The 21,647-nt window shown below is 41.9% G+C and overlaps 1 protein-coding gene across 1 annotated transcript; it reads left to right on the top strand.

Annotated features, from left to right (window-relative positions):
* Window positions 1-1,452: 1,452 nt before the first annotated feature.
* On the top strand, window positions 1,453-20,956 carry LOC311088282 (uncharacterized protein). The gene is made up of 3 exons (XM_084122169.1): window positions 1,453-1,574; window positions 12,780-14,255; window positions 19,939-20,956. Exon 2 carries the CDS (start codon window positions 12,785-12,787, stop codon window positions 13,265-13,267), a length of 483 nt encoding a protein of 160 aa, XP_083978295.1. The 5' UTR covers window positions 1,453-1,574; window positions 12,780-12,784; the 3' UTR covers window positions 13,268-14,255; window positions 19,939-20,956.
* Window positions 20,957-21,647: the final 691 nt, after the last annotated feature.

Here is a 21,647-nt window from a genome sequence, read left to right as displayed (position 1 = left end):
GGCTGAAGTGTGTTCTGCACATATTTCTACATCTCTACGTTATCATACTTTCTTTTCCTTTGTTACCTCTCCTCCGACCCCTAGACTGGGAGGGGAGCGCGTCACGGATAGATGTGCCTTTTTCATATTCAGAATTAAAGAGGGCATTAAAAACACTAAAGCTTCAACTCCAGGACAGGACGGAATTAGTTATGTAATGTTAAAAAAGTTAAGTGACGAATCTCTTAAAATCATTCTAGAGATTTATAACAGGGTATGGGAAGAAGGGATTTTTACCTAAGAGATGGAAAGAAGCTGTAATAACTCCCAACCAAATGTAGATCTATTCTTATTGGAATCAAGACAAGATAAAGATCAGAGGATGTTGGAAGCAGAGATGACAAAAGAATATATTGGTATTAAGTATGAACAATATATACAGGTTTTCACAGATGCATCTAAGGATCAACAGAAGGGACAGGTGGGGGTAGCGTGTATATCATTCCCAAATTGGGGAAAGAGTATCAGATCATGTCTCTGTGTTTACAGGAGAGTTACTAGCAATTATGGTAGCAATTAATAAAATAAATGAAATGGGGCTGAGTAAAACTTTAATATGCTCAGATTCAAGTTCAGCCTCGATGTGCCTGGAAGCTCAAAAGTCAGATACTAGTTTTGGAAATCTCACAGATATTGTTCATGATGAAACAGACAAATAGGATAGTTCAGTTTGTATGGGTTCCGGCACATACTGAGTGTCAGGAAATGAAGCAGCAGATACATTAGCAAAACAGGCTATGGCAAAGGAAACTACAGATATTCAAATTAGGTATAGCAAATTAGAAATCAAATCAATAATTAAAAGGGAGATACTGTAAATAAAAATTGGCAATTGTATGGGGATAATGAGAAAAAGGTAGACATTTACATTTAATACAACCATTGGTAGGAAGAGGAAGGACTTGAAGTGGGAGAAGGAAGGAAGACTGCATTATTTCCAGATTAAGGACTCAATTCAACATTGCAAATAATAGGAAAACATCCTACAGGATTGTGTGAATGCTGTGGAATCAGAGAAACAGTGGAGCATGTACTTATTAAGTCTAATAAATATTCAGAGGAAAGGTAATCAACAATTAACATTAAAGATGATTTTACACTCAGTAGAAGGGGGTATACAGTAATAATACAGTTTTTAAATAGAACAAATTTAATCTATAGAATATATATATAGGCTATTAGTATTATTATTATTAGTATCATTATCCCTGATCTCTGGAAAGTGATGGGCTTTGGCTGGAGATGGAGGAGTTGAACACGCTGCGACACTGAAAGCTCCAGCCCGGATTGTTCTGGGAGTTGTGATATACTGTCTCTGATCTATTGCCTACAGTAGATGGCGGTAATGCTCTTTTTAAGAATGCGAACCGCCAATAAGCCAAAAGAAGAAGAAGAAGACCTGAGGAATGCGGAAGTGACGCGTGTCGCGGAGCTATGAGCGGGAGCAGCCGATAGTAGTTCCAGCAAACACCGACAGCTCCAGCACTGATGAACCCCATTTATTCATTTCCAGTGTTTCTGAAGCACGCTCGCTGGTAAGTTGATGAAATTACTGTATTTTTCACTTTTAAACACTTCAGCCGTCCTCTCATGAGTCTAGGCAGTAGTTGTGTTTTATGTAGCCAGTTTTAGTTAGTGTTTATTGGAAGAGAATAGTTAACTGCAGCTAGCTTAGTGACCAACACTTCACTAATGTTCACTACCAGTCAGAAATGTGTAAATTAAACCCTGAGGTCGTAGTTAAATAATGTGATGTTGCACTTCAGAGTTTTTCTATCAGCCCTGTTTACATGAGGTGGTCAGAATATTAGAAATATATCTGGATCTATAAAGCAAATAAGTAGGGCAGCACTATGGAGAGAGAATTGTGTCTTTATTACATGCGAGAAAATAAATGATCTGAGAGAAAAAAAAAAAGTTTAAGAGAAAAAGTTTTCATACCAATAGCAAAAAATAATAATATTTGAGACTAAAAAAAGTATTTTCTCACAGAACATAAAAAATATATAAATTTGAATTTTTAAAAATTATTTCTGAGAAAAGAAATCTCTCTCAAAATACTTTGAAAAAAACTCTCAAATATATATATTTTGCTATCAGTGTGAAAACATTTTCTCTAAAAAAAAAAGTGTTTCTCTCAAAATGCTATTCTTTGCTCTCGATGCAATTTCTTGCTCTCGTGTCAGGATTTTGCTTTGACTGTGAGAATTGTGTCATGGGCGGGGCCACGTTCCTATTGGCCAGTCGGGTGAGCATCGTCTTGTCTTGGGAGTCGAACTGAATCATTATACCATTGTTCGGTTCACCGGCATAGATGCCGCCTCTGCTAGTTGAGCATGGACACTCCAATGTTTGGTAAAGATGATTCACGGTGATCATATGCCTGGTTCAGATTACAAGATTTTGGGTCTGTTACGATAGTCACGGTGTCAGATTACACGATTTTGACTCCTAAAAATCTTGTCATGTCGTGAATGGACAAGAAATATGTCAGACTACACGTTGCTTTCCGACCAGTCACCGCGAGCCGTCTCACGCACACATTCACTCGCACATACACGCACTCACTCAAATACACACACACTCACTGTACTCGCTCACTCACTCACTCGCGCGCGCACACACACACACACACGCACACACACACACACACACACACACACACACACACACACACACTGTAGCTCGCTCACTCACTCACTCACTCGCACACACACACACTGTAGCTCGCTTACTCACTCACTCGCACACACACACACTGTAGCTCGCTTACTCACTCACTCGCACACACACACACTGTAGCTCGCACACACACACACACACACACACACACACTGTAGCTCGCTCGCTCACTCACTCACTCACTCACTCACACACACACACACACTGTAGCTCACTCACTCACTCACTCACACACACACACACACACACACACTGTAGCTCGCTCACTCACTCACTCACTCACACACACACACACACACACACACACACACTGTAGCTCGCTCACTCACTCACTCGCACACACACACACTGTAGCTCGCACACACACACACACACACACACACACACACACTGTAGCTCGCTCGCTCACTCACTCACTCACTCACACACACACACACTGTAGCTCACTCACTCACTCACTCACTCACTCACACACACACACACTGTAGCTCACTCACTCACTCACTCACACACACACACACACACACACACTGTAGCTCGCTCACTCACTCACTCACTCACACACACACACACACACTGTAGCTCGCTCACTCACTCACTCGTGCGCACACACACACACACACACACTGTAGCTCGCTCACTCACTCACTCGCACACACACACACTGTAGCTCGCTCACTCACTCACTCGCGCACACACACACACGCACTGTAGCTCGCTCACTCACTCACCCGCGCACACACACACACACACTCGGTGTTGCTCGCACTCTCACACACTCACATACTCACTCTTGACGGAACCCGTCGTGGAGGACCGTTATGCCGGGGTTTCGCCTGGAAGGCTCTATAGAAATCTGGCACTCTGTTGAACGAAGTTAAACTGAGAGAGCGTGACGTTCACAGACACCAGAATGAACGAGCTTACAGTAACGTTCATCAGGCAGTAATACAGTAGGCTACTTTCAGTTCACGTTCACCCAAAATATGAACGAGTTCATGAACTATCGTTCAATGAACCGTTCAGGCACAACACTGATAGTGCTCTATAGCCTACCTATAGTGAGACATACAGATGCTAAACACATGAATAAAAATCATTTTAGGTTATAGTTAAGTTATAGGTTCAAACAGGAAATGTATCATATTGACCTTAAAACAAAATTGTTTATTCTGAGTCCGAGTAAAACTGTAGGCTACAGGAGGTTGTATATGATGAACTAGGGCTGGGCCTGGGCGATATATCGGATGACATTGTTATGCGCATCTCGTCAGTAAAGCCGGTTCCTTGATTAGTAGTAAATCGCCATCTCCTGCTTTCAGATGAAGCGGCATTTAACACAGAGCCGTAGTTCACTGACAAGCTGAGCAATATCGCATTAATTATCGCAGGCAATACATCCGTGATCTAAGATCACCATGAATCATCTTAGCCAAACATTGGAGTGTCCGTGCTCAACTAGCAGAGGCGGCATCTATGCCGGTGAACCGAACAATGGTATAATGATTCAGTTCGACTCCCAAGACAAGACGATGCTCACCCGACTGGCCAATAGGAACGTGGCCCCGCCCATGACACAATTCTCACAGTCAAAGCAGAATCCTGACACGAGAGCAAGAAAAAGACATATCTCACCAAAACATCCTAAAGAAAAAACGCAATATAATATAACAATGCACTGAAGTGTAACAAAACAGAATCAACAATGCACAAGTACAACATCACATAAGATATCAATGAAATATACAAATCAGAATCAACTTACTATCAATTTATTCTCAGTTCCAAAACTTGAATATAAAAAAAACTAAACAAACAGAATCGTGCGATCGTGGTTGTATCTCTTGTTACAAGCCTGGCTCAAAGCAAGCAACAGAGTAGGGAAGGACCACATGCGGAATAGCGATATATTAGATTTATTAAATAAATAGAATTTAACAGAATAGATTTTATACAGTCAGTAATGGAATTAGCTTTGAAAAATAAAAGTGTAAGCAATCAGTGTAATGTGGTGCAGTGAATAACCAAAACAAAATCCTAAACGGTGCGGGAGAGATGGAACGTCGGCGGTCAGGCGGATAATCTGACTTTGTGATGTTATTTAGCTTCCGATAATCGGTACAAAATCTATACGTCCCGTCAGGTTTACTAACTAGAATGCAATGTGAAGCCCAACTGGAATAAGAGGGTTCTGCCAAACCATTATTCAAGAGATACTTCACCTCTGCCTCTAGGTGCTGCTGTTTCTCGAGTGACACTCGATAAAACCTCTGTCTTATCGGCTCAGTGTCACCCACATCAATGTCGTGCTTGATCAAATGAGTGCACGACAGTGTGTCTGAAAACAAGGCAGGAAAGTTAAAAATCAACGACTCAACTTCTAATGCCAAATCAGACAACTTCTCTGAGTTCCTCAACCGAGGCTGGAGCACACAGTCTTCTGGGCTGACCACATCCTCATCACCACACGCTGCCACCATGTGGGGAGAGAAGCTAGATACCCTGCAACTGCTGCCTCAGAAACCAGAGACCTACTGTAGTAAGGTTTCAAAAGATTAATGTGACAGAGTTGCGTATTACGCCTATGGTCCGGAGTTAAAACCAGATAGTTCAGGTCTGACACCTGCCGAACAATCGTGTAGGGACCTGCATATTTAGCAAGAAAGGGGGAACCGGCTATCGGCAACAGTGCCAGAACCTGGTCTCCAGGACTGAACACTCTCAGCTCAGCCCGGCGGTCATACCAACTCTATTTTCTTCTGAGCCTTAGTCAGATTTTCTACAGCCATCTCACAAGCTAAGAACTATTTCCGGCGGAAGCCGTTCACATACTCCAAGTAAGTGGGACTCTCAGGACACTTCAGCTTATCCTGCAGGACAGCTAAAGGCCCATGAACTCTATGGCCAAACACCAAATCATTAGGTGAGAAACCTGTACTTTCCTGTGTTACCTCACGTGCTGCAAGCAACGACCATGGAAGCCCTTCCTCTCAGTCTTTGCTGAGCTGAACACAGTAACCCCTAAGCAGTGACTTGAGCGTCTGGTGAAAACGCTCCAGAGAGACTTGGCTCTGGGAGTGATAAGCACTGCTAAGATGATGTTTAACACTCAGCTGCTCAAGCACTTCTGAAAACATACATGATGTAAAATTAGAGCCTCTGTCACTCTGAATAGTCTGAGGAATGCCAAAGATGGAGATAAACTGAGAGATAGCCTTCACCACCGACTTGGTAGAAATTGTACGTTACGCATAGGCAACGGGGTAATGGGTGGCCTTGACACATCACAGTAAAAATGTAAACACACCCTGACTTAGATGGAGGCAATGGTCCAACACAGTCGATTAGCAAATGCTCAAATGAGTTCCCTAAAGATGGAATAGGGTAAAGTGGAGCTGGCTTGATCACCTGATTAGGCTTTCCAGTTAATTGACACGTATGACAGGTCTTAATGAAGCATGCCACATCCTTCTTTAGGCAAGGCCAATAGAAGTACTTCATAAGTCTGTCATACGTCTTCTGCACACCCAAATGGCCCGCTGTATCACCATGAGCCGTCTGTAGTATGAAGTCTCTAAACTTCACAGGCACTACTATCTGGAAAACAGGATCCTCAAACATATCATTAGTCTGAGGCTTCCACTTACGAACCAACAGCCCATCCTGAACAAAATAACCCCTCGCTGCACTATGTCGCTCCTCAACAGGCAAAACCCCAGCAAACAGTTCACTCAATAGCCCCGTTTACATGCACACTTTTTAGCTATTCTGATTGAGATCGTTCTGATTGACGGATTCCGGTTGACTGTTTACATGGGGTGTTATCTAAACCGATCAGGTGTTTACATGTGCTGATGCTTCCAATCGTAATCATTTTGTGACATGCGCACACAGCTTGTCTGCCGGACCTGGAAGCTCATTATTTCCCACGTTTTCAATCCTGTCAAGATGGTGCATCACTTAATCGTCGCGTTAGTTGTACGTTAGGCATTAACCGCGTTTCCCATGTCGGGCAAGTGCGAGCCATGGCTTTAAACGGGCCGTGTCAGGCTAATAGCCTCGGGCCAGTAACGTTCGCACCGTGCCCAAAATCTGCTGCGTTTCCACTGTCGGGCCAGAAGCTCCACAGCGCTTCACTAAAACACGCCGGTAACACGCCTCTCTGGAACAACGTCACACTAACCCATCATTTCACCAACAAATGGAAGTTTTATCAGAAAACGAATCAGAAAGAAATCACTGGAAAAAGCGTGATCGCAAAACAAGAGCGACCGTTTGCTGGCATTTTTGTTGTTTAATTGAATATTTAAAACCCAAGAATAGATGTTTTACCAAAGGTTTACAATAAAAAGCGATACATTGATCATAATGAATTAATTTGTGTCAAAATTGCACATTAGTCACACAGAAATAAAGTGGTTTACCGTTTATGACGTTTGTGAACGTTCACTAAAGAGAGGACACACAATTATTCAGTCGCGTCTGTTTCTGTTTATTTGGTAGCCTAGTTACAGGACATTTACATCACATTTAGAAAGAATAATTTCTACAAATATCCACAACGGATCACAAACAGAAGGCGTTATGTTAGCTGACAGAATTATCTGGCACAAAACCAGGCATGCGCAGAAAGACGTACACTCAAAGTAATCGGATCAGCTCGTTTACATGGTGTAATCTTTCGTTTGATCGGTTCGTGAAAAGGTTTATTCCACCCCCTTCAATCCGACTGAAATTTCAATCGGTTTGAGCATTTTTATTCCGATTGAGGTGTTGACATGGAGCATTTTCATTCTGATTGGACTTTTAAACTGGTTATAATCGGAATACAATGCTACATGTAAACGGGGCTATTGTTGTGTCCTCCTTCTAAACTACAACAAAATCACTAAATGACAGAGAAGATGGCAAATCTGGCAAAACAATAGGCTGTAAATCAGGCTTATGATTTTTCTCTAGAACCTCAGTTCCAGAGGCACGGTTCATGGCACGTGTTACTGCACATGCAGTAAACACCTCAGGTAAGCTCTGCAGGCTACAATCAGCACCTGATGGGATAGATGGAACACTCTTAACCACCACAGGTGGTGGCACATCACGCCAAACACGCTCTCCAGCCAAGTTATACCCAAAGATGAGATGTACACCATCTACAGGCAACGAATGCTGCACGGCAATGACAACCTCACCCTGAACCAGGTCTGACTGTAGTTCAATCTTATGCAGAGGAACAGTTACAATAGTAACTGTATCTCTAAGAATTTTAACTGGCACCTTTGCAGAGCTGCCCACCAACGATACAAAACCATCTGTAATGAAAGAAGAGTAATCATTGACATCGGCTTCAATTACATCAGAACGGCTATACTGGCTAGATCCAACAAGGCTGTCCGCAGACAAATTAGAGAAGGCCACACCCACTTCAGGGTTAGACCTAATCTCAGTGTGGATGAACTCAGACCGTGCCCAGCAACGGCAAGGGCAACAGGTCTTGCCGCACCAGGTTTGCTCCTCTTCTTTCAAGGCCGGACACTCGTTCTTCCAATGTCCCTTCTCTAAACAGTAATGACAAGCATTCGGATCTGCCTTGCCACAAGACTGTTCTTTGGCAACAGACTGACTAGTGGGAGTATTAGAAAATCCTGAACATTCACTAAAGCGTCCAAAGCGCTGCTCGCGGTAGCCCTTACCTGGATTATGTTCTTTAAAATTTTGCCTGTGTGTTAAAACGTATTCATCAGATAAAACTGCGGCGTCTGCTGCTGATTTTACCTTCCGCTCATTTATATATACTGCGATTCGATCAGGGAGGATGTTTCTAAATTGCTCTAAAACAATTAAATTACACAACTCTTCAAAGGTAGAGACATCTACTGCAGCACACCAACGATTGAAATGACAATTCAGCTATCTTGCTACCTCTGTATAAGTCTGCTTTTCTCCCTTCCAATTACGAAATCGTAGTCTATATGCATCTGGAACTAACTCGTATACTTTAAGCACAGCATCTTTCACGCAGCGACAAAGCAATAAACGCCTATATTAGTATATATATAAATGGCAATAATCTGGCCATATTAGAGAGATCAGGGGTGCGCTGGCTCAGTCAGAACATCGCCACCACACTGCAGCTACAAGACAAAAACAAACGGAGCTGCCCTGCACACATCGATCCTCTTCATGCATACCCCAAGAACAGAGATTTTTAATACACTATATCAGCAGCACCTAACTTCCCCAACAAAATGCCGTTAAAGCAGGCATCCACGGCTGTGCCCTCCGCCCAGCACAAAAACAAATAACTAAAATAACATACAAGCTTTAAGCGCTTAGCAGGGGTTCGCAAAGCTCCAATGGCTACACCATCAATTAGTTATAAATGTTTTTTTTTTTTGTCTCACAAACACAGCGAAGGCCTGCACTTACCTAACAATGAACCACCCCCAATACTTTAACCTGGCTGTTATTCAAACAACCCCAGGCACAAACTAACCAAATTATCTCCTTGTCTCCTGCACCGACGTAATACAACAAAATTTCCAAGCCTAATTAAGCTGATCCACGTGTGTCTTTCCCAATAATTTACCATGCGTTAAATGCCCAATCAAACGTACTGCGCCGGATCACCGTAGGATCCAAATATAGTCAACAAATTAGGCACTTTAATCAAAACGGCTTACAATACTAAGTGCGTTTCACAACGAACACTATTAACTACTCAAACCCAATTGAGAAATGCAAAAAACGCATATTTACCGATCGATGATTCAAAATCCCGGACGAGCCCCCAAATCTGTTACAAGCCTGGCTCAAAGCAAACAACAGAGTAGGGAAGGAGCACACGCGGAATAGACTCAAACTATGTTGGCATTAGTGGAATTGCATTAGCATGGTTTAAATCATACTTATCTGACCGTTATCAGTTTGTAGCAGTAAATGAAGAGATGTCTCATCGATCACAAGTTCAGTATGGCGTACCACAAGACTCAGTACTAGGACCACTGCTGTTCACTCTGTACATGCTACCCTTAGGAGATATCATTAGGAAGCATGGAATTAGCTTTCACTGTTATTAGGGATGTCCCGATCAGGTTTTTTTGCCCTCGAGTCTGAGTCCGAGTCATTTGATTTTGAGTATCTACCGATACCTAGTCCCGATCCGATACTTCTATAATACATAAAAAAAGAATAAAGAAGAGCGAAAAACAGATCCAGGATGTTCCTTATTTTTATTTAATTCACCTTATTTTAACATTCAACAAACAGAGCACTTCTGTGAGGTAGCTTGAACAATCAAGTAATAAATAACATAAATTCTTCACTTTTGGACTTAGTGCAACAGTAAATATAAAAAAAGTATAATATATAAACAAATAGCACCTCAACTTAAAATACCCAGCAGGCATGTAAACAAATAAAAAAAAAGTGCCACAGTGTTTGCAAAGCCAGTAATGTGTCCAATGGAGTGTCCAATGCCCCATCAAGGTCGGTCAGAAATCTTGGAGTAACGTTTGATGACCAGCTGACCTTCACAGATCACATTTCAAAGACAGCTCGATCATGCAGGTTTGCACTGCACAACATCAGGAAGATCAGGCCTTTCCTAACTGAGCATGCAACACAACTTCTCATCCAGGCCCTGGTCATTTCTAGGCTTGACTACTGCAATGCTCTTCTGGCCGGACTTCCATCATGTGCAACTAAACCTCTACAGATGATCCAGAACGCTGCAGCTCGTCTCGTCTTCAACGAGCCCAAGAGGGCCCACGTCACTCCTCTGTTCATCTCTCTGCACTGGCTACCTCTCGCTGCTCGTATCAAATTCAAGGCATTGACGCTTGCTTACAGATCTTTCACAGTCCCTCCTACTTTCACTCACTCCAACGAGTCTACATCCCTACCAGAAACCTACGATCGGTCAAAGAGCGACGTCTCGTGGTTCCATCACAGAAAGCCACAAAATCACTTTCCAGAACATTCTCATTCACAGTTCCATGCTGGTGGAATGCTCTCCCCACCCTCATCCGGAATGCAGAATCCCTGACAACATTCAAAAGACAACTGAAAACCCATCTCTTCCGTGAGCACTTAACCGCATAAAAAAATAAATAAAAAAAAACACCTTCCCTTTCCCTTTAAACCCTCACTTATCGGGCTTATGCTACTCTGAATAATGCCTGAACTTCGTATTTTGAGCACTTCTTGCGTTGTTTTTTGCCTCTTCATGATGATTCGCTTAACTTAGTCCTAACTTGTAAGTCGCTTTGGATAAAAGCGTCTGCTAAATGACAATGTATGTAAATGTAATAGGACACACCAGGGCAACAAAACACACCTGCCAGTCACATGTTCCAATACTTTTGGTCACATGAGCAATGGTTGGGTTCAAACAAAAGGTTATATCTTCTAAGTTGTGTATCAGATCCAGATGTAAATACCTGGAAATAAAAGCTGAAATGTTGATCTCTTCCCTCATATTCATCTTTTGATGTCAAACCCAAATATTTTCCGTCTACAGAAAAATTAAAGGAATTGCCACTGATCCAATATTTTTGGAGGGGACTGTATATCTCCAGATAATAATTGGCAGATGCAAATGATCAATTTTTGCCATTCACTTGCCTTTTGACGCCACCTTTATCATTGCGCTTGGCTGGATACCAACATGGATAGAGAAATGTCCATGAGGATTTTCTTCCCATAACCAAGTTGTTTTTTAAGTAAAAGTTTGTTTGAGTGAGCATAGCAATTAGCAACTATGTAATTTTAGGGTTTTAGGGACGTGTGATTTTAGGGACGTTTTCTAAACAGATAATAAATATGTATGTAAAAGCACCACAAGCACACCACATTTGCCAGCTGCCATCTTGAATTCCTCCCAGCTACAGGGTTTATTGTGTTTATTCTTCATTAATTCATGATGCTGAAGAACATTCATGTTAGAAACATTCAAGCACTTCATCACATTTAGATAAACAGTTCAACTATGAAATGGTACAGAATGTATAGTAGATTGTTCCAAAGCGGCTTTACAGTGATAATTGGAAATTAAAGTAACAGATTGTTTTGGCTTTATAGCAGGTCTAGAATAAAGTTATTATTAGTTTTGTCGCAACTATCATTAGTTATTAACTTAGGGGCCACTAACACGACACCGTTCTAACAGAAAATCCTTAAGTTCTCTCTACGCAAACTTTAAAAATGCAAACCTGTGAAAACGCTGATGGTGTGCACATGCACATTACGAGTTCAGTCTATAGTTATGTGCGTTTGAATATATGTGCGCAGGTGTGTAGTCCTTCCCTAAAAAGTTATCCTGAAAAAAGTTTGATCTGTACAGAGGTGAAGAGAAGGAGACCTTCACAGGGTAGAGACTAGTTGACATTTCAACAAATGTTCAGTAAAGGGAGGTTTGAGACATTTTTATATTGATTGTCAACATCAGATCAAACTAAATATTATTGTAACTGTTTTATTTTACATTTGTTTTATATCTGGTTCCCAATTTGCAACAAAGTTACCAGAATTTGTCATTTTCAACAGTTTACAAAATTCTTTTTTAGGAATAATCAGTTAACAACAAGTTACTGACAAAGTTGTATTTGTCAAATATCATACAAGTTATTCACAGTTATAGATATTCTTGTTACATCAACTTTGGTAACAGTTGATGAATGTGATCAACACTGTACAGTTTGTATAAAAATTGAGACAATGGATCGATTATTTTATTGTCTTCCCATCATGCAGTAGAAAGAGCCCAGATGATGTCACTTCCTGAGTGTCACAGTTCAAATATATTTAATACTTCTTGCTAAAGAAACATGGGATTCGTGCCTATAATGTTTTAAAAATAATAATTGGAAGATACATTTTCCACAATCATGGAAAGTAATCAATTTATAAAAAGGCATCAAATTATCATAATATTTTATAGCAGTTGTCTACTTTCTACCATTACATCAGGGCTCACTTTCATGTCCTTTCACTTTATATTTCTCTCGGTTAATTATTTTGATGTAATGAAAATTTAATTTAATATATTTTTCTTATGTCAGACCTGATGGAAGTGAAGGAGGAGAGTGAAGAACTGATGGAAGTGAAGGAGGAGAGGGAAGAACTTATGGAAGTGAAAGAGGAGATTGAAGAACTGAGTGAAGTGGAGGAGGAGAGTCAAGAACTGAATGAAGTAAAGGAGAAGAGTGAAGAACTGAGTAAAGTGAAGGAGGAGAGTGAAGAACTGAGTGAAGTAAAGGAGGAGAGTGAAGAACTGAGTAAAGTGAAGGAGGAGAGTCAAGAACTGAGTGAAGTAAAGGAGGAGAGTGAAGAACTGAGTAAAGTGAAGGAGGAGAGTGAAGAACTGAGTGAAGTGAAGGAGGAGAGTGAAGAACTGACATTTTTAAAGGAAAGAAGAGCCAAGAAATCTTTCACCTGCACTCAGTGTGGGAAGAGTGTCACAAGCAAACAAAGTCTTGAGATTCACATGAGGATCCACACCGGAGAGAAGCCGTTCACATGCGATCAATGCGGCAAAAACATTTCCTAGTACATCAGTCCTGAAGAGACACCTGACAGTTCATACGAAGGAGAAGCCACATTTATGTTCTGTGTGTGGAAAGAGTTTTTCACTTCTGCTGTATTTAAATAAACATCAGAAAATTCACACTGTTGTGAGAGAGTACATGTGCTTTGAGTGTGAGAAGACTTTTACTACAGAAAACAGTTTAAAACTGCACCAGAGAATCCACACTGGAGAAAAACCTTTCAAGTGTTCACACTGTGACGAGATTCAGTCAGTCATTCTCTCTGAAAACACATGAGATGATCCACACTGGAGAAAAACCTTACAAGTGTTCACACTGTGACAAGAGATTCAGGGAGTCATCAAATCTGAAAACACATGAGAGAATCCACACTGGAGAACAACCTTACAAGTGTTCACACTGTGACGAGATTCAGTCATTCATCATCTCTGAAAACACATGAGATGATCCACACTGGAGAACAACCTTACAAGTGTTCACACTGTGACGAGATTCAGTCAGTCATTCTCTCTGAAAACACATGAGATGATCCACACTGGAGAAAAACCTTACAAGTGTTCACACTGTGACGAGATTCAGTCAGTCATTCTCTCTGAAAACACATGAGATGATCCACACTGGAGAAAAACCTTACAAGTGTTCACACTGTGACAAGAGATTCAGTCAGCCATCAATTCTGAAAACACATGAGATGATCCACACTGGAGAACAACCTTACAAGTGTTCACACTGCGACAAGAGATTCAGTCATTCATCATCTCTGAAAAGACATGAGATGATCCACACTGGAGAGAAACCTTACAAGTGTTCACACTGTGACAAGAGTTTCAGTCAGCCATCAACTCTGAAAACACATGAGATGATCCACACTGGAGAAAAGCCGCACACGTGTGATGAGTGTGGAAAAAGTTTCTCTATTAAAAGTCACCTGAATCTACACATGAAGATCCATGCAGTGGAGAAACCACTTAAGCACAGTCTGAGATCACAGTAAGTAGTTTATTTTCATGTGCTGAGCAACAAAGCTCTTCTGTGTAAGTTAGCCACACATCACCCTATAGTCAAATCTCCCCTCTCCACCTATAGCCGGTGTGTGGTGAGCACAGGACACTTTGTTGATTGATATTTATTAACTTGTGTTCAGCCAACAGGAATGTCTAATTTGTCAGTTCAGATCAATGCAAAAAAACAAAAATTCGCTCTGACAGTAGGTGGCGCTCATGTAAAGCAGAAATACAGCACTATACAGGGCTCTAGACTGCGAGTAAATGGTCTCATTTTGCGACCTTTTTTTTCCTGGCACACGGCAAACGAAAGCAGAATGAATCCACGCTACTTGTTTGAGCTGCGCAGCGCAAAGAGTTTATCAGCTCAGAGCAATACTAGACAGCGGTTTACTCATGGGCCGATCTCGATCACGCAACAACATTACTACACAGAGCAGGCAGATTCATGCTACCGTTAACCCGGACGTTGAGGTCACTTCAGTGATTTGGGAAAAGCACGTAAAAGTTCTGGCAGAAAGCGATGCATAAGGATGTAGTGTAACAACAAAAAAAATGTTTTTGTGTTGACAACTTGGTGTTAAATTAATAATTGTTGCAAACTGGTGCAACCAACAAAATATTAGTGCATTTCAGGAACTGGGCGTCGTTACACTACATCCTTCCTTATGCATCACTTTCTGCCAGGACTTTTTCGACAGATCTGATGCCATCACTAGGCTGATTTAAGAATTGAATTTAGGCTGCTATATTTAACAGTGAGTTAATTTAATGCAGGTGTGAGAATGGTGGATCAGGAAAGACAGGGGAAGGCAACAGGTAGGTCTAACAATAGGTGGAAGTGTAGGGGAGGTCGGCGATGGCATCAAGTACAGGTGAGACCAGTGATGACATCAGGTAGGAGTTCTATTAGTTAGACCACACAAAACTAAATTTCCAGTATGGTCTGAAGTTCTGTTGACCAACCTATTCACTGTGTCCTTTTTGGATAAAAAAAATAGTGCAGACAGAGATGGAAAGCCACTCACCACTGAGGAGGAATTGGAGGAGAATGTGGAAAAGAGAGGTGAAGATGAGGTTTACATTTAGTCATTTTGCAGATGTTTTTATCCAAAGTGACTTACAACTGAGGACTAAAGCGAGGCAAAAAACTATGCAAGAAAGTGCTCAAAATACAAAGTTCAGGCATTGCTCAGAGTAGGTGGAAGAGAATGTGGAACAGAGAGGTGAAGAGGAGAGGGAGGTGGAAATGGAACAGAGAGGTGAAGAGGAGAGGGAGGTGGAAGAGAATGTGGAACAGAGAAGAGGAGAGGAGAGGGAGGTGGAAATGGAACAGAGAGGTGAAGAGGAGAGGGAAGTGGAAATGGAACAGAGGTGAAGAGGAGAATGAGGTGGAAGAGAATGTGGAACAGAGAGGTGAAGAGGAGAATGAGGTGGAAGAGAATGTGGAACAGAGAAGAGGAGAGGAGAGGGAGGTGGAAATGGAACAGAGGTGAAGAAGAGAGGGAAGTGGAAGAGAATGTGGAACAGAGAAGAGGAGAGGAGAGGGAGATGGAAATGGAACAGAGGTGAAGAGGAGAATGAGGTGGAAGAGAATGTGGAACAGAGAGGTGAAGAGGAGAGGGAGGTGGAAGAGAGAAGAGAAGATGAGAGGAGAGGGAGGTGGAAATGGAACAGGTGAAGAAGAGAGGGAAGTGGAAGAGAATGTGGAACAGAGTAGAGGAGAGGAGAGGGAGGTGGAAATGGAACAGAGGTGAAGAGGAGAGGGAAGTGGAAATGGAACAGAGGTGAAGAGGAGAATGAGGTGGAAGAAAATGTGGAACAGAGGTGAAGAGGAGAATGAGGTGGAAGAGAATGTGGAACAGAGAGGTGAAGATGAGAATGAGGTGGAAGAGAATGTGGAACAGAGAGGTGAAGAGGAGAATGAGGTGGAAGAGAATGTGGAACAGAGAAGAGGAGAGGAGAGGGAGGTGGAAATGGAACAGAGAGGTGAAGAGGAGAGGGAGGTGGAAATGGAACAGAGAGGTGAAGAGGAGAATGAGGTGGAAGAGAATGTGGAACAGAGGTAAAGAGGAGAGGGAGGTGGAAATGGAACAGAGAGGTGAAGAGGAGAATGAGGTGGAAGAGAATGTGGAACAGAGAGGTGAAGATGAGAATGAGGTGGAAGAGAATGTGGAACAGAGAGGTGAAGAGGAGAGGGAGGTGGAAGAGAATGTGGAACAGAGAAGAGGAGAGGAGAGGGAGGTGGAAATGGAACAGAGAGGTGAAGAGGAGAGGGAGGTGGAAATGGAACAGAGAGGTGAAGAGGAGAATGAGGTGGAAGAGAATGTGGAACAGAGGTAAAGAGGAGAGGGAGGTGGAAATGGAACAGAGAGGTGAAGAGGAGAGGGCTGAGACAAGGCCTTACTCAGAAGATCCATCTGACTGGCCACCACCACACCAGATTGGGGACTCATTTAGGCAGTGTATGCTTGAGAATGGCCCACAGAAATGTCCTGATGGGCCGTATCTGAGATCAGACAAGAGTAGACAGTGTTTTTCCAAAGCATACTGTTTTCATTCAATCTCCAATGGAGAAAAAGTGCAGCGGGATTGGTTACTGTACTCCAAAAGTTCACATGTTCACCAAGAAACCAGTGGTGATCACATAAATGCTTATCTGTTGTGTAAAGAATTAGCATCACGCTTACGCCTTGGCAAAACTATTGACAGAACATTGCAAAGAGCCATAGATGCTGAAAAGGCACACTGGAGTAGTGTTAACGAGAGTGATCGACTGCATACTCTTCCTTGCAGAAAGGAACTTGCCACTGAAGAGAAGAAAGCTAAGTTAGGAGATCCTAAAAATGGATTTCCTGGGTGTCCTTGATGTCAAAGCACAATATGTTGTCACACTAGCAGAGCATCTTAGAAAGGTAGCCTCTAAAGAAACCACAGGATATCTTTCCTGGTGCACTCAAAATGAATTTTTAGATTCAATTTCTGAATGTGTACTAGGTCAAATTTGTGCCCAGGTCAAAGCCTCCAAGTACTTTGCAGTGGAGTTGGGTTGCACACCTGACATTTCAAAGCAGGAGCTGGCCTCCGTAATAATCCTGTATGTTCATACAGATGACAACAAGAATGCCACCATCAATGAGTCTTTTGTTGGCTTCACAGTCGTGAAGGACACAACTGGTAAAGGCCTCACAGAAACACTGACTGGGGTGCTGGATAACCTGGGGTTGGAGTTGGCTAACTGTAGGGCCAGAGCTATGACAATGGCTCAAATATGAGGGGTACACAAGGGTGTGCAAGCATTGGTGCAGCAGAAGTGTCCAGAGTAGAGGTTCAGACTGCTACCCAACCCGAGCCCGACGGGTCCCGAAAAACTTACGGGTATCGGGTCGGGTTCGGGTTAATGTTTAACTATTTATCCCCTGCTGTAGCCACAGTCTGAACCTCCTGTTATGTGATGCTGCGTCATCAAACAGAGTGTGTCTAACCTTTTTTGGCACTCTCCAAAGAGTGTATATTATTATAATAATAATAATAATAATAATAACTAAATGTACACCATTTGTTTGTCTTCGGTAAAGAGGTGGGATATTCTGAAAGAATTTGTGGACATTACACTGAAGCCTCTGAGTGATACCAGGTGGGAAGCAAAACTAAACTCTGTCAAAGCTGTACGTTTCCAGTTAGGCGGGATTCTTGATGCTTTGGAAAAGCTTGAGGAAGTGGAAAAAGACGGCAAAACTGTCTCAGAGGCAAATTCGCTGTCTGGCGAGATTGTCAGCATGGAGTTCCTCATGTGCCTCTTGGTTTGGTATGATCTATTGTCAGAGATCACCTATGTCAGCAAGGCAATTCAAGCAGTGAACATCTCGATGGACACTGCCTTTGGAGTGATAGACTCTCTTAAAGAATTCTTGCTTAAGTACAAAGTGGAGGGCTTTCAAAAATCCATTGACATTGCACGCCGAATAGCCATTGAGATGGATGCTTCCCCTGAGTTTAGAGAGAGACGTTTCAGAAGGCAAAAGAGATTTTATGGTGATGATTCCAGCACTGGCCATTATGAACAGGAACCTGAAACGCAAAATTGTTGCTGCATACCCCTCTGACACTGGGTAGTTGCGGAGGCCTGCTCCTGCTTTGAAATGTCAGGTGTGCAATCCAACTCCACTGCAAAGTACTTGGAGGCTTTGACCTGGGCACAAATTTGACCAAGTACACCACATGTGTCAAACTCAAGGCCCGCGGGCCTATTCCGGCCCGCCACATTACTTTATATGGCCCGCGAGAGCATATGGGTAATTAGGGATGCAACGAAATTTAGGCTGCTGAAAATTTTGGCCGAAAATAACATTTTCGTTTTTTGGCCGAAAGATACTAAAGCCACCGCGCCCCTCCGTATTCGGCGATGGTTTGACTCTGGCTCAGCGTGTTTTATGACTTTGCGTGCGAGTCTGCTTCCGAAGATGCATAACTTCGAAGCGTGTTCCGCTGTGTGTGTGCGCGCTGTGCTCTCCACTCCGTGTTCACAGCGCGTTCTGCTCAATGTTCCGCAAGCAACCTCCGTGTGTGTGTGTGTGTGTTTGTGTTGCGAGCTCTGCTCACACTCACCGGAAAGGCAAAGTCCGAAAAAAAAACGTACCGACATGAAATTTCTCTGGACTTGTTTCTTTAGCACAAATAGCACTACTGTGCTGTAACATGGTGTGTATAGCCGTGCTGGTCAACACTGGTAAAATTACACGAATCACAATCCTCTCGTTCACTGGTTCTCTACCTGCTCTGCTCATGCTCTGATAAAAATAGCTTTGTAGGACTATACTTTATTTTGATAATTGGTCAAAAAATTATTTTGTTAAATCTGATTCTGCTGCATAGAACTGATTGAAGAATAATATATTGATATTTTTTATTATTTTAATATAGGTACCAGTATTAGCCTTTTCACCATTTGTATCACTCCGCTTGTCTGTGTTTGCTTTGCGCCACTTGCATCATTAAGTGACTGTCAGTAAGTGACTGTCTTTAAAAGTGACTGTCCAAAATCCCTCCTGCAGTGTGTGCAAACCTGGTGAAAAACTACAGGAAACGTTTGACCTCTGTAATTGCAAACAAAGGCTACTGTACCAAATATTAACATCGATTTTCTCAGGTGTTCAAATACTTATTTGCAGCTGTATCATACAAATAAATAGTAAAAAAAACATATATTGTGTTTTCTGGATTTTTTTTTTTTAGATTATGTCTCTCACAGTGGACATGCACCTACGATGACAATTTCAGACCCCTCCATGATTTCCAAGTGGGAGAACTTGCAAAATAGCAGGGTGTTCAAATACTTATTTTCCTCACTGTATGTGACAACATTCTGAACAAGCATGCAACATTTTATGGAGATCGGACCATAGGTGGCGCTATAACTGTTAAAAAGCTTTAAAAACCACATATTTCATTAGTAAATGGCCTTATCTGCTTAAAGGCCTTAAAATGCTTGAACCCTGATAAATGCTGCTTGCAGCTTTAATTATTTATTATTATTGCAAGTGACTTGATGTTTTTTTTCAGTTCATAATCAATTAGCATTCAGCTGCAACTTCTACAATCCAGCATAACAATATTAAAGTTCTGAGCTTCATTTCACTAAGTTTTCTTTCTACCGCTGTGATTTTCAGGTGCTGAAGATGAACAAGATGATCAGGAGTGTCTGAGGATTGCTCTGATCGGGAAGACAGGAAATGGGAAGAGTGCAACAGGAAACAGTATTCTGGGAAGAGATGAGTTTGTCAGTGAATTAACACTAGATTCAGTCACGACAGTTTGTGAAAAGAGAGTTGGTGAAGTTGATGGTTGATCAGTAACTGTTGTTGATACTCCAGGTCTCTTTGACACGACTCTGACAAATGATCAAGCAGTAAAATAAATATTGAAATGTATTTCCATGTTGTCACCTGGACCTCATGTGTTTATCATTGTGTTGAGTTTGGAAAGATTTACAAGAGAGGAGATGGACACAGTAGAGAAGATCTTTAGTCCAAGAGCTGCTCAGTTCAGCAACAGAAGAGTGAGAGAGAACAAATGAAGAAGATGATGGCAGATCTTCAAAGAGAGAAAACAACATGGTATGAAATGTAATTATACAGGATTCGGGAGAAATATGATGGCAGAACTAAAGCAGAGGAAATGTATAAGGAGCAGATTTGGGCTCTTAGGGATAGTCGCTGTAAAGCCTTAAATCTAGCCTTTGGTTGATTGACTCACAGTGCATATTAATATTCTGTTTGCTTAGGATTCTGATATTATCTATGTGTATTTTTTCTGATAAAATTCCATTGTGTCTGTTTTGATTGGCATATTATATAATTTTAGTGTTGACTCTTTACCTGTTGATAACTAAAAGATATTGTGAAAGCAGGCATTTACTTCATTTTCTGTTGGTAATTAAAATGTATTGTATAACTTCTTATTAGCTCTGTTCACTTGATTATGGTTATCTGGGAAATGTAGGGAGAGTGTGTTTTTATTTTGTACATATATATTTTTCCTCCAGTTTCTGGTTAGAGAGGAAGCTCAGGGAAGTTTGTGTTGTTGCTTCTGTTCTGTTATTATTTTAGGCCTTACTCTCTCCTGAAGATTTATTCCCATCTTTTGTTAAGCCTTTTTGATATATGAAGGAAATAAATACTTTTCCTTTTCCTTAAAGTTGTGTTATGTTTTCACTCTGAGACTGAGGCTGAAGTGTGTTCTGCACATATCTTTACATCTCTACGTTATCATACTTTCTTTTCCTTTGTTACCTCTCCTCCGACCCCTAGACTGGGAGGGGAGCGCGTCACGGATCGCTCTGAGACTTTAGTAAGATCCAAGCGCAGCTTCATTGGAAAATCCACAATCGTAGTCTTTGCCAGACAAAGGGTCAAAACACTTGCTGCAATTAGCTCATTCTGAAAGGTCTTCGGTTGCTTGCCAGCAGCACGTTGTGCCCTTGCAATATGTTGCTGCATTACAGGATCAAACTTAGCTAAGAGTTCCAGCTCTTTTATAAAGTGACCTTCGTTTGGCTGAGACAGTGTGTCACTTGACCCTCTCAATGCGTGAAAGGGACTGGATTATGGCCACTAAGCGGGTAAGAATCTCCCTCCAGCGCCTCTTCTCAAACTCCAGAAGTGACATTTCCTGCACGTCTACTGTTTCCCCCTTTTCCAGACGCATCTCTAACTCCTTCCATGCTGCCAGATGTTTGATGTGTTCAGGTGAGTTCTCGTGGGTGTTTAAAGGGGATGGTGCATTTAATCCACTTCTGATTAGTCAAGTTAAGTTACTTTATTGTCCCCCAATGGGGCAATTTGTTGTGCAGCAGATAGTATACAAAAAGAATACAAAT

Source organism: Abramis brama, assembly GCF_963993115.1.
Source record: "Abramis brama genome assembly, chromosome: 1".
NCBI lineage: Eukaryota > Metazoa > Chordata > Actinopteri > Cypriniformes > Leuciscidae > Abramis > Abramis brama.
This window is presented reverse-complemented; position numbering and strand designations above follow the sequence as displayed.